Source organism: Chlorocebus sabaeus, chromosome 25 (genome assembly GCF_047675955.1).
Source record: "Chlorocebus sabaeus isolate Y175 chromosome 25, mChlSab1.0.hap1, whole genome shotgun sequence".
Taxonomy (NCBI): domain Eukaryota; kingdom Metazoa; phylum Chordata; class Mammalia; order Primates; family Cercopithecidae; genus Chlorocebus; species Chlorocebus sabaeus.
Window position 1 is genome coordinate 19,846,568 of NC_132928.1, and position 13,017 is coordinate 19,859,584.

The following is a 13,017-nucleotide window of genomic DNA, read 5'->3' on the forward strand; positions in this document are numbered from 1 at the left end:
CTTGGGCATATATACACATTTATACTTGAACAATATGAGCTGCTGGGTGTACAGAGTCCTGAGTGAGCAATGGGAAAAATCAAAATCAGCATTATCCTGGGAGATATCCATGGGAGAAGCAAATTTGGACGAGAGTAATAATTTTAGTTATCCTTACTTCTTTCTCCCAAAATATAGATAAATGAGAATTAACTCTGGTTCTTTCTTTTTGGTTTGTCCTAATACATACAAGCAGTTAGGAAGCAGGAAAATAAGGTGCTGGTAGTTACTCACGTGTTCAGTCCTCCCTCCCTTCCTGTCTTCTTTCCTTCCTCCCACAGCATTTATTGAGGAACTGTGCTAAGTGCTCTCTTGGCGTAACAAATCCTGCCTCAAGAAGCAATACTTCTTAAACACGGAAAACCCTATCTTACAAAATCTGCAATGATTCATAAAACATACACAGTCTACTCTTGGGAAGTCAGTGGGTTTAGTAAAAGGGCATTCAGGTCAAGGAGGGAGCAGAGAGAGGATCGACTAATCAAAGATCACTTGTAGTGAACAAGATTTACTCTTCTCACGCTAAATCTTTTTACCGTACTGTCACTGATTATTCTGGTAAAATATGCTCATTGTGGAAGAAGAGAGCACACAGAGAAACAGAAAGGGAGGAGAAATGGTAACATTTATTTTCTGAGTACTTTTTTCTTTAGAGTGAAGTAGATTTGGGGTACATTTGTTTCCCTTTTTTCTGCCAGCTAGTAGTACCTCCTAAACATTTTCCAAAGTTATAAAAATCTTTTTATCGATATTTAGATCGGAAGGGGGCAGTTTTGAATTCTGTTTGAAAGGGAAAGAGTTAAATTGAGTAAAGAGTCGTTTAACTTGTCTGATAGGTGAAGGCAGGGGCCGGGGAGAAGAAGTGCCTTTTCTCTGCTGCCATCAGACTTCCTGGAGATTATTTTGAGTTCAGTTGCAAACCTGCTGTCCAGACTAGCTTTGACTCCTTTTTTTTTCTTTCTTTCTTTTTTTTAAATCAGATGTTGGACTCTGGTTTTACTAACTCTGGAAGGCCATAAAACAATAAGTCCATTAGCTGATACTTGCCCCTCTGTCCTCTGTCCTCTGTGTTTGTAAACACTCCCTGCCCTCACACACTTTGTCTTTCCCTATCCAGCAAGGCTGGAAGCATCCTCCTACTCCTAGGAGCTTAGCTCTGACTGGTCCCCCTGGGGGTCTTCTCTTTCTTTCTGGTCCAGGTCATGGCTACTGGGGAGTTTACAGCTCCTAAGGAATAGGGTGGAATGTGCAAAGCACAGATGCTCTGTTTGGGGCCTGGGGCTTCCCTGGAGGAGGAGGAGAGGAACGGCCCAAGCCTGCTCATTGCCCAGTGAATGACTTATGAGCTATCTGGATGGGAGTGTTAGTTGCTCTGTGTTAGCAGCTGCAAAGACTGCTGATCATAGCCCCCAATACCTGTGTGTGAGGCACACACCATGTAGAGCATGGCCCTAGCCAGGCAGTTTGCTGACAATAATGCATGTTTCCTTTAATTTTCACAGGATCCACGAGGTAGATTTGTCATTATTCCCATTGCAGGAATGGGACTATTGGAGATTATATGAGCTCTCCAAAGTCACACAGATAGTGAGTGCAGAACCAGGACTCGAGCCTTCAACTCTCTCTCAAGTCTAGGCTTTTAACAACTGTCTGCACCACCCCATCCTGAGGGCACAGCATCCTAGAGCTGGAGGGGGCTTCAGTGTTTCCCAACCCTGGCTGCCCATTAGAATCACCTATGGGGCTTGAAAAACATATGTCTCTGCCTGTCTGCCAGTGAATAATTCTCTGGGTGAGGCCTGGTCTTGGTATATGATATGTTATGTTCTCCAGGTAATTCTGAGTGGCAGCCTGAGTAAGAACCATTTGAATCCAATACCTTTAATTATAAATAATGAAACTGAGGCTTAGAGAGGATCTTGCCCAAGTTTATAATTCTACTGAGTAGCGGAGCAGAGCTACGTCAAGTCCATACACATACCCCGGTGTAGCCACAGGCGCTGTGGGCAGGTGCTGATTAAAAGCCCTTAGGCAGTGTTGATTCCAGACAAGAAGCCAGACACACCCATTCTCTCTTCCCCATCAAACCACAAGGTGTTTATTTCTCCATACTCAGCCCTCAAATGCCAATTTAAACATTAGGATGCCTAGTTTGTCTGTCTAGTAGCTTTTTCAGGGATCATATTTAGAATTTGAAAGCCATGTGGGGCAGCCCTGTGAGAGCTTCAAGAGCAGATTTCAGGACACAAAATCCCCAGCTCACTCTCAGCCATTGCTTTCCCTCCTTCCCAAGAAGCTCCCAACCTGTCAGACCCACCATGCCACGTGGCTAGGTGCCCCTTCAGACAGGTGTATATCTCTCTCCTCTCACGGAGGCTGGGCCATGGCCACATGGCCAACTACACATGGCAAATCACCCAAAGGTCACAGAGGTTGGACTTAGAGCCCAATAACCTAATCCCCAGAGGTCAATGACCAAATAGAATCACAGAATAGAGACAGAGGTGATTGAGGTTAGAGGAGGGGGCGTGGTGATGGGCCAGCCTGTCTGCCAGAGTAATGTTGGGAAATAAGGGAGGGGATGGAGGTGGCAAGAATGAAAAGATTCTTCTCTGTTCTCTGGGAGTCAGTCAGCCATGAGCTAGCATATGACTCCACCAGGCTGCAGGCTGCACTGGGCTGTACCCCTCAGGAGGGCTGGGCCATTTGGAGGGCACACTGGGAGACAGAGCAGAAGGAGCTGCAGCCCGTGAGGTGGCCCAGGCTCTTGAACTCAGGGCAGGGGATCTCCTTCCTTTGGCAAAGGGGAAGTTGTGTCATCCTCTCGTCACGCCCTCTGCTTCACCTTGTCAGCTCACTGCAATGTTGCCATCACTTTCTGTCTTCCCACGCCTCCTGGCATGCTCCTGTCCTTAGTCAGACCCACCCCTGTTGGTATGAGGGAGGAAACCCTGCTGGTATGTGCTGGAGGCCCTGAGATGGAAGAAATGGAGGCCAGCACCTTCTCCATCTGTGCCCATACAAGAGAGGTTGTCAATATGGAAAACAAATAAGGAGGCAGCACCTGGTGGGGTTTGTTCTAGATGTCTCTACAGCATCAGTGTCACTCGTGGAGCCCCTAGACAGTATCAGTGCTCCAAGGGTTGGAACAAGGGCACAAAGAGGAGGGTTTTTGTTGTTGTTGTTGTTGTTGTTGTTTTAAGACAGGGTCTCACTCTGTCACCCAGGCAGGAGTGCAGTGGCCCAATCTCGGCTCGCTGCAACCTCCACCTCCTGGGTTCAAGCGATTCTCCTGCCTCAGCCTTTCGAGTAGCTAGGATTATAGGCACCCACCACCATGCCCAGCTAATTTTTGTATTTTTAGTAGAGATGGAGTTACATCATGTTGGCCAGGCTGGTTTCAAACTCCTGACCTCAAGTTATCCAACCGCCTTGGCCTCCCAAAATGCTGGAATACAGGTGTGAACTACCGTGCCCGGCCAACAAAGAGGAGTTTGGGAGACATGAGGTCCAGAGTCTGGTGGACTCTGGCCAAGGATTAGCCAGGGTGGACTCTGGGAGTTCAGGCGATATGGCTCATCTTTGGCCCTGTGTAATGGTTAAGAATATGCATGCTGGAGCAAAATGGCCTGGGCTCAAATCCCCAGTTACTAGCTGAGACCAAGTTGTCAAAAATGTACCTCATTTTCTTTGTCTGCAAGATAAAGACAATTTTCTATCCCCACAGAGCTGTGGTGGGTATTGAGTGGATACATGCAAAGGGCTCAGAACAGTGCCTGGGCACCGCGAGCACTCAGCAGACATCAGCTGTAGTGACTTTAGGCCAGTTGCCTGATTGCTCCCAGCCCTTGGGCTCAAGCTGTATGCACAGTTTTCCACTGGGTGAACATTCAGGTTGGACAGGTGAGGCTGGGAAGAGGAGAAGGGCTATAAAAGAGTCACTCATGACAGGCGGCTTCTGTCCTGCTTAGCCTCCCCACTCTTAAGGCTGAGCTCCTATCTGTGCCTCTGTAACATACCAGGCCCACTTTCTCTCCCTGGTTCCTGGGGAAGCACAGAGAAGAGTGTGACCAGTTGTCTGGACAGCTGAGCAGTTGTGTCGTGGTGCAGGGCAACGCCAGCTTTAGTCACATGGCAAATCCCCAGGGCCATTCCTGGAGTCCACCCTATCCCATAGACAAGGACTCAGCCATGATTCACTGTATTCAGGTGTGGCCGGCATTTGAGTCACCTGGTGCCCCTTCCTCCAACACCTGAGAGTCATAGCCTGGACCAGGTTTTCTTATGCCCCTTGAACCTCTTCTCTCTCCTTTTCTTCCTCCTTTCCTCCTTCCTTTGTTTCCTATCCCTTGATCTCTGATTGATCAGATCTTGGCTGATCTCCCTGAAAACTTGGATGATTTGAACCTGACAGATGGATAATAGAGACAGTAAATTCTAATGCCACCCCCACACCCTGTCAGAGACATTGCCAGGAATGACTGAGAAGCAGGAAAAGAAGGAGCCTGCCTCTGTCAATATGGTGACATTTCTGTAATTGGAGATAGGTGCCTCAAAAAAGACCTCCGCACTCTGGCTGATACATGTATTTCCACTATTAGTAATCCATCCCAGTGCCCAAAGCCTGGGCTGTCCCCTCTGAGAATGCAACTATACAAAAGGCACAGGGGATGCATTGAACTATATCAATTGTTTGTACTTTAGTGTGGATCCATTCATTCCACAAGTATTGAGGAATAAGATATAAATCTCTGCCTTCTTGGATATCACATTCTAGTTAGGAAGAGACAGAAAATAAACATGATAAGTAGATAAATTATATAGTTGGTTAGAAGCTGGTAAGTGATGCCCCCCTATCAAATAAGTAAATAACTCACCAAAATATAGGGTAGGTGGGGTTAGGAGTGCTAGGATGGGGGACAGGGATGGGGCAGGGAAGTTGGCTATAATTTTAATCGTGTGTTTAGGGTAGGCCTCATTGAGAAGTTAGGATCTGAACAAAGACTTTGAAAGAGGTCGGAGAGTTAGCTTTGTAGATATCCAGGGGCAATAGCATTCCAGGCAGCAGAAGCAGCTAGAGCCAAAGCCCTAAGCCTGAGCTAAGATAGGGATAGAGGCCATTGTAGTAGAGGGGAAGAGTAATGGGAGGAAGGTGGTGTAGGGCCCCTAGACTCTGAAAAAGCTCCAGCCTTGGACTTGCGTGGGAGAGGGGCATGTGAGGATTCTGAGCTGGGGGTACATAACCTGCTGTGTTGGGACTTGACCATATATCAGTGAGGAGGCTGTTGCAGACGTCCCAGGAAGAGAGGCTTAGGCCAGGAGGGCAGAAGTAGATTCTGATTATTATTGGAAGGGGGAGCTGACCGAATTTGCTGATGGAGTGATGAGGTTTGAGACACTGAAGTCTGGGATGACTTCACTAGCCACTTTCCTGAGCACACGTTCTAATAAGCCAAGGCTCTAGGGCAGATGAGTGCTCTGATGTAAGAGGATGGGAGCAGGGAGAGAGGAAAGGTGTGCACACAGGGGAGGCTGAGGGGCTCAAGCCACAGTACTACACCCTTTTAATCTTAGCCGGACCCTGATCTGGCATCAGGCTCTATTTTAGGCTACCTGACTGAACAAATTGGGTTCTGAAGTTCCAAAGTTTGTGCCTGGAGCCCTAGAGTTCTCAGGGGACTGGATCCCCACTTGGAAATGATCAGTGTCCCTCAGGAGTGAGGCTGGCTGGGCCGCTCTTGGGGGTCTGCATAAACAGCTTCCTGGACTTTGCCAGGAGTGTGGGGGAGAGCCAAGCACAGCAATTGGCATGTCCCTCCTGCGAAGCCAAACCACTCCAGGACCTGCCCAAACCTGTGAAGTCTGAGACACCGAATGTGTATTTACCTGGGCTCATGGCCTCAGATAAAGGGAGGGGGGTGGATTTAAGGAGCCCTAGCTACTCATGGTGAGGCCCACCGCACACCTGCCCTGCCTTGTCTCCTCTGAGGATCTGGGATTGCAACACTTTGCTCTCTTCTGCTGAGTTAATTATTAATGAGTTCTTTGTCACATTCTCTGGTGATGGGCAGAGGGCGGAAGTTTCCTGAGAGCTCTGAGTTCAGGGAGTTGGGGAAGTGGAGAGAAAGAGACCACCAGGTGGGAGAACTGAAAACACAGGCGTGTCAGTGTCCGAGGTGACCTTTCTCTGTGGGGGACTTGAGGGAGGTCTCTTTGTGTTGAAGAGACACTGCTTCTACTGACCCTTACTTGCTGAGTTGAGCTAGATTTCACTGGAGTGCTTACAAGGGGCAAGACTCTAACATTTATTGGAATATCAATTATGCATCAACTTACATCAGCAACTTACTGCCCACTTTGCTAATTACACTGTTTCTTCTGCCTACCTGAACTTACGCTAAATTAGAATCTGAGGGTTAGAAATGCCCAATTTAATCCACAAAATTCTACATTTCTCCCTTAAGGGTCTTCAAGCCAATTTCTTGGACATAACCCTCCAATGATAGAGAACTTTCTGTTTAGGAGACACTGACGAAGTGGAATAGGTAGTTAAGAAGTTCCTTTAAATAGCAACTTTGAGGTCCTAGCATTCCAAAACGGTGCCAGTGCAGGCTCTCCAGGGCCAAGATATGGACTGGGTGGCCCTCCAGGTTTCCCTAAAAGTTCTCCGACTCTAACCTGGGGGAAAGAGTGTCCTGTGAGACCAGCCTCTCAATTTGGACCTGCCACGTCCATTTACAGTGGCTGGAAGCCCAGGAGCCCTGAGCAAGGAGCCCACAAAGGAAGCTGTGTTCTCAGGCCTGGCAGGAGGCCAGGGAAAGTCTGTTTTGACTTTGTCAGTCTAGCTATGCTTCAGCCTTTCCTTCCACCACTTGTGGTCAGGTCTGTTTTCTGGCCCTCCAGGCGGGCATTCCTGCCCAGGGAGGGAGGGGCCAGGAGACTAACCCTCCCCACAGGTGGGAGGAGTGACTCACAGGCAGTTACCTGTCCCAGGGCTCCCTGCCAACTCTGTGGAAGGAGCTGGAGGGGAGGCATTTAGAGTTACTCTGCTCATTTCTCTTAAGCTTTCCTTGGATGAGTTGAGCTTTGAATCCTTCCTGATAAACCTTGCCTTTTGAGGATCCTCCAAATTCCCCCAAGAAGCTGGGATTTTTCATTTTTTTTTTTTTCCACTGGGGAGGGGAATGGTACTTTCCAGGGTCCTGGATGTTTGGGTCTTCTCACCTTCCAGCCCAGTGACATGTCTGGGGCTTTAACTCTCTATATAAGCCCTAATCTTTGTGTTCTCTGCCGGATCTTCTGTCTGGGGTGGTCCAGGTCACAAGAAGAAGCTGACCGCTGCTGGCCTTGGGAAAATGAGGAGTTCATTGCCTGGCACAGATGCAAGGGCCCTTCCCCACCCTATGAATCCTGGTCTCTGATGATCACTTACATGTGCCTGGTGCCGTTTGTGGTGCCCCTTGCAGCCCCCACAGGGAGGCGGGCATTGTGGAGCTTACTGCAAGGCCTCTAGGACCAACCGACCAACCCACTTGCCCAGTCCTGTCCTGGGAGGTGGGGGTGCAGTGACGACAGATGGGTGTGACGGCTGCCAGATTCCTGAGACCCGCCCTGCGGTGGGGCTACACCCAGCCAGGGAGTCTCCAGAGGTGAGGCTGTTGTTTAAAAACCTGGAGCCAGGAGGGGAGACCCCCACATTCAAGAGGAGCTTTCAGGCGATCTGGAGGAAGAACGGCAGAACACACAGTGAGGTAGGTTACCTGTCTTTACCTGCCTGGTGGGGGCCGGATGGGGGAGGAGAACTGTATCTCTGGGTGCCTGGGGCCTGGTTGCAGGACCTGATTTATTCCTCTTCCTGGGAGCTCAGTCAGGTGAGCTAGGTTAAAATATCTGCTACAGTTTTGATTGCTTTTTCACATTTGATAAGCGCCTCAGTGGCTTAGAGGAAAGCAGGTTCAGATCCGGGGTTGAGCACAAAAGAGAAGTGAAAAGGGTGGGCTGGCCTGGCTCAGAATGTCTGCTTCCAGGGGGATTTCCAGTCAGGGGCGGGAAAGCTGAGAAAGCACTGGATGAAAGTCAGAAGATGGGTCTCTCTTAGGCCAATTAGCTGTGGGACCTCAGGCCACATGTTCCCTCCCTGGGCCCATGACTCTTTTAGGAGAGGGATTAGAAGGAATTATTTTGAAGCATTAGGATCTATAATTTAAAGATGGCAGGAATATCCTCAATTCCCCCTCTGCCCCTGCCTTGCCAAGCCCCCAGCCCTCCACCCCAGCCAAAAGAGTTTGTGGCTGTCATTGGAACAGAGTGAACATCCAATTCAAGGCAGAGGGGGTCACTGCATGAGCAAGGGTGGGGCATGTTTCCACAAGGCAAGCCTGCCTCTGGGACCCCATAGTGGCTTTCGGGCATCCTTTCCCAGCCTCCTTCAGAATCCCTGCTTTGTGGCCTCCCAGCCCCACCCCTCTTGTCGAGCCCTAGCCCATCACTGAAGACATTTTGGGTTGCTTCCCTTTCAGATGAAATCCTCACTCACTTGTTAAAGACAGCCATACATCTCTCCCTGTTGCATCCCAGGTGCCTGCTTAGCCCAGAATTGTGGGCACACAGCCTCAAACTCTAAGTGGCCCTGGATGGTATTGGAGGCCATGCCCATGGCAGGAGAAGGCTTGCCTCCAGGCTGTCAGCCACTCTGACTCATTCACTTTGGGCTGGGCTGGGTTGAGGTTGCCGGTCTAGGCTCTGAGAAAAACCAGCCCTCTCGGGGCGGGAACTAGGCCTTGGACCTTCCTACAGCTTTTCTCTTGCAAGGGTTCCAGCCTTTTCCTGCTCCCCACATTGTCCATATGGCTGTGTGGGGTAGGGCAGGGTCCACACTCCTTCCCATCCATTTTAGAGGAGGAAGCTGGAGTATGGGAGGGGATGGGATTTTCGCAGGGCACCCTGTGAGTCACATGCCACTTGAGACAAGGGTCTAGAGCTCCAGCATTTTGCAAGCTTTTGGCTACAAATGTATCTGCTGCACCAAGTGTTCTAGATCAGGACCCTAGGTAAAGACTTCTGAAAAAAACTTCTGAAAAAAACTTGAGTCTAGAAACAGAAAAGAAAAGGGGCTAGTGTGCTCTAGGTGTTTGCACTGTTTACCCAGGTTGCTTTGCTCTGTCCTAGGTAAGGTCCTTTCTGGGGATCACCCCATTGGCTGAAGATGAGACCACTCTTCCTCTTGTGTTTTGGTAAGTACCCCTTCCCATCCTTCCAGGCCCTGTTATATGGCAGGGAGGCGACAGTCATGGGAGGAGGAGAGTTTACCAAAGTGTGGGCATCACCTGTCACCTGTAGTCCCTTCAGTTGGGAATACTTGTCTACTGGGGACACCTGTGAGATTTCCCCATTCCTTTGGGCCTTTGGGGAAGAAGATTTTCTGCCACTCTGGAAAGGCTCCCAAACCTCGTCTTATTCTTACCCGAGGGTAGTTTGTGGTTTCCCGAGTGTTCTCCACAGTTTCACATCCTTTCTCAAGCTCGTTCCAAAGCCATTGTGGCTTAAGTTCCTGTTTTCCAGTGAATTGTAGCTGGGAACTCACAAAGTGTGGCTGGGGCAGCTTTGAAGATAAAGGAGCAGAATGAACGCAGGCCTTTCTGAATGTTCTGCCAATGGCTCAGCAGTCAGCCCTCCTCTGGGCTGCTCACAGAGGCCACAATGCAGGTGGAAAGAGCCGCGGACCTTGTCGTGATGGCCGAGTCAATGTCTCCAGTCTGGTTCTAAAAGCCATATTTTACGGTCATCTATGGTTTTTGGTTGCCAGTGTTTCTCCTCTTCTCCTTTTCAAGTTTTGAGTTATATAGAATATGAAATCAACTTTTAAAATCTAACAGTATCAATACTGCAATTATTACCACCAGCAGCGAGTGGAAGCTTGAGTGAGGGAGAGGATATAATCTTGCTAATGTCAGCTTCCCTGAAGGACACTGGGGGTGGCCAGCGAGGTCCGTCTCTTTCTGGACTGCACCATCACACATCCCTATGATTTCAGCCTTACCTGGCCTCCTGCATGCCCAGCAAGCCTGCTCCCGTGGGGCCTGCTATCCACCTGTCGGGGACCTGCTTGTTGGGAGGACCCGGTTTCTCCGAGCTTCATCTACCTGTGGACTGACCAAGCCTGAGACCTACTGCACCCAGCATGGTGAGGTAGGCCCTACTTCCCAGGACTGGAGGAAAGCAGGATGGGAGGGATGTGTGAGCTGCCATTTGTCCACTGAATACTTAGAATGTACTTGGTGTAGGCCAAGCCCTGTGCACTACGTGGACTGGGGAGTGCAGTAAAAGTATAAGGCCAGATCCTTGCCTCTAAGAAATTTACTTGTTAGTTGGGCAAGAGGAAATGTACTCAGAATTAACTAAATAGCTCATTTCTCTCTTATCTCTCTGAGATGACATGGAGTCCTTTCTCAGTCCTTGGGCATGGGCAGGATAGTCTTTCAAGTCTTGGGAATAGGCAAATAGGCCAAACACTGGCCATTTAGGTGTATAGAGCCTCATGTGTTATTTGGTGCTGGGATGTGTGGGTCGAACTGTGTTCTTGCCATGTCAGGAACTGAGCTGTACCACAGTCAGTGAGATAGATGAGGAAGTGACTTGAACTTCTCCAGCAGGGTCAGAGGCTCAGATGTAAGTTGGATCAAATCCAGAAACACAACGCTTTGAGCTACGACTAACATCACCTGTTAGGCATGGCTTTTATAAACAGCTGTTGTATTTTTCTTCTACATTGTCTCTGGGTCTTTTTTTGTAGGAACTTTGGTTTTCTTTTTGTCTGCCCTCAGCAGGGTGGAATCTTTCTTTACCAAAGTTGAAATCGCTCAGTGTTTTCTTGTCTACCAGCTGCCTCATTCGGCCATTTTGCTTGAACAAGGGAATGGATAAGGGAGTGATTTGTCCCGAGTTGCTGCAGGCTTTGGGGAAAGAGACCTGGGTTATCTGTGGTTTCCCCTTTCCAGGCTGCCCTTGTCTTCTGGGCTGTGGAAGGTGGTATGTGATACGGCCTCTGGGCCTCACTGCCCTTCTAGTCCCTGCATTATCTTGGCTTTTTTAGTTACACGTGGTATAGGGAAATGACTGGAGGTGCTGAGCAGAGATGGCTGTGGTTTCTGCATCTCACCCACTTGGATGTGGGGAAGCCCATTTGACAGGGTTGGGTAAGATGGCCATTCCTAGCCAGCACTCCCTGTGGGTCTAGATTACTCCATGAGCATCAGGGGACCTGGCAGTATTGAGCTTTTTAGGCAACAGAGTGATTTTGGCTGTTTCTTCCAAATTACAAGCCCATGTCTAAAACTTTCAGGGAGACCTCTGCCGATTTCCTTTCTCAGGCTGACTTGCATTTTGGGAGGGGAGGCAAGGAGAGGTCAGAGGCCCCTCTGTTGGGATGTACCCTCAATCCCAGCCCCATCCAAAAAGTCTCTCCTCCTCCAGGCCTAGGGCTTTTGGCTTCACACTGACCTGCCCTCTGCCTCTCTGATGCCCTGGGAAACCAACTGTCTTCGCTGCTCCTAAGCATCCCCTTGAGAGCAAAACAGGGTGCTTATAAAACAGAAGTCTAGACTTTTGCAACCCTGGGGATGGATAAATCTCAGCTATTTTTCTGCTGTGAAAGCTGAGAAGCACTGGCTCGCTCTTCTTTTTTTTCTAAGGGGGAATAAATTTATCTAGCTTTTTGGAAAGAATAGAGGATGGCAGGGAGTATCGTCTTGAGTGTAGTGTATAGTTTCAGGTCACACCACTTGAGGTGTGACCTTGGGCAAGAGATTACCCCTGTCTAAGCCTTGCTGTCCTTTTCTGTATGTGAGTATTAGATGAGATGGTCTTTAGGGTCCCTTCTTTTCCTCAGCATTCTTTGGCAATGAGCCGACTGCTGACAATCAGCATCTCTCCCCCATTTTCTACCTCTCTGTCTTGTTTCATTTCTCTTTCCCTCACTACTACATGCCTACCCTTCTCAAAGGCCATGAGTTCCAGCAATGAAGATAGATACTAAAGGCATAGAGACTCCCTTTTCATTCTCTGGACAGATGTACCCTGAACCCTCTCTGGATGCATTGGTGGCTGCGTGATAAGAATTAGAAATTCAGGTTTTAATTCTGTTGAGTTCTAATGTCAGTTTTTAAGTTTGTTTTGTTATTAAATGATACCAATGGCAACTATAATTCATTAAGCATATCATGTATGTCCTTGGCATCATGCTAAGAGTTTTATATAAATTATCTTGAATAATTCTTATAACACCCCATGAAGTGGCTCTTGTTTTCCCTGTGAGCTATTGGGAGGGTTTGGGTGTGTGCTGGGACCTTAGACTTCTGAGAGAAACACATTGTGTATTGAGTTTTCTGAGTAGTTAGAGGTAGGGGGTGTACTGGACAGCCACAGTCGGAAACGAGGCTGGCCGAATGCAATGCTGCATTCCTACTGCCTCTCCCTTCACCCTTCCCTATTACCCCTCTCACCACTGTCTACCAGTTCCCACTCCCACAGATACACCTCCCTGAAGCCAAGGCCTCTGGTTAGTGCCTCTGTTCTATCTTCATGCAGGGATGACATAGCGAGCCCTGAGCCCCAGGACCAGATCGTTCTTCTGTGCCACATCCTACTGATGTGCCATGAATGCAAGGGCAATGGGGTGGGCATTTATGACCCCTGGACATTTCTGCCTTACTCCCTCCACTCCCTACCCCCAGTTTCAGTCAACTAACACAGGGCGACTCAGCAGAATGGAGTTACAGGAGCAGTGGAGACTCCTTTTAGTTCCAAAATTGTCTCTCCTAGTTCCCTACCTCTAAGTGTGGCTTTTTTTTTTTATTTTTTATTTGTGGACCAGTCTTAGCCCGTTTTCATGTTACCTCCTCTACTCAATTCTGTCTCAGTTGCTAAATCCCATCGGTCTCAAGGGCTTGCTTCTGTAAATTCCGGGTCCATGTTGCAACC

General features: G+C 48.9%; 1 protein-coding gene across 2 annotated transcripts in view; it reads left to right on the top strand.

Moving 5' to 3' along the window:
- Window positions 1-6,924: 6,924 nt before the first annotated feature.
- The window catches only part of LAMB3 (laminin subunit beta 3), a 50,287-nt gene continuing 44,194 nt past the window's right edge, over window positions 6,925-13,017 (top strand). Inside the window, exons 1-3 of one of the 2 annotated variants that reach the window (XM_007988599.3) lie at window positions 6,925-7,790; window positions 9,208-9,272; window positions 10,073-10,227. In XM_007988599.3, coding sequence (XP_007986790.3) covers window positions 9,245-9,272; window positions 10,073-10,227 — 183 coding nt within the window. In that variant the 5' untranslated portion in view covers window positions 6,925-7,790; window positions 9,208-9,244. The remainder of the gene's footprint in view (window positions 7,791-9,207; window positions 9,273-10,072; window positions 10,228-13,017) is intronic. The other variant, XM_007988597.3, reaches the window with a different exon arrangement.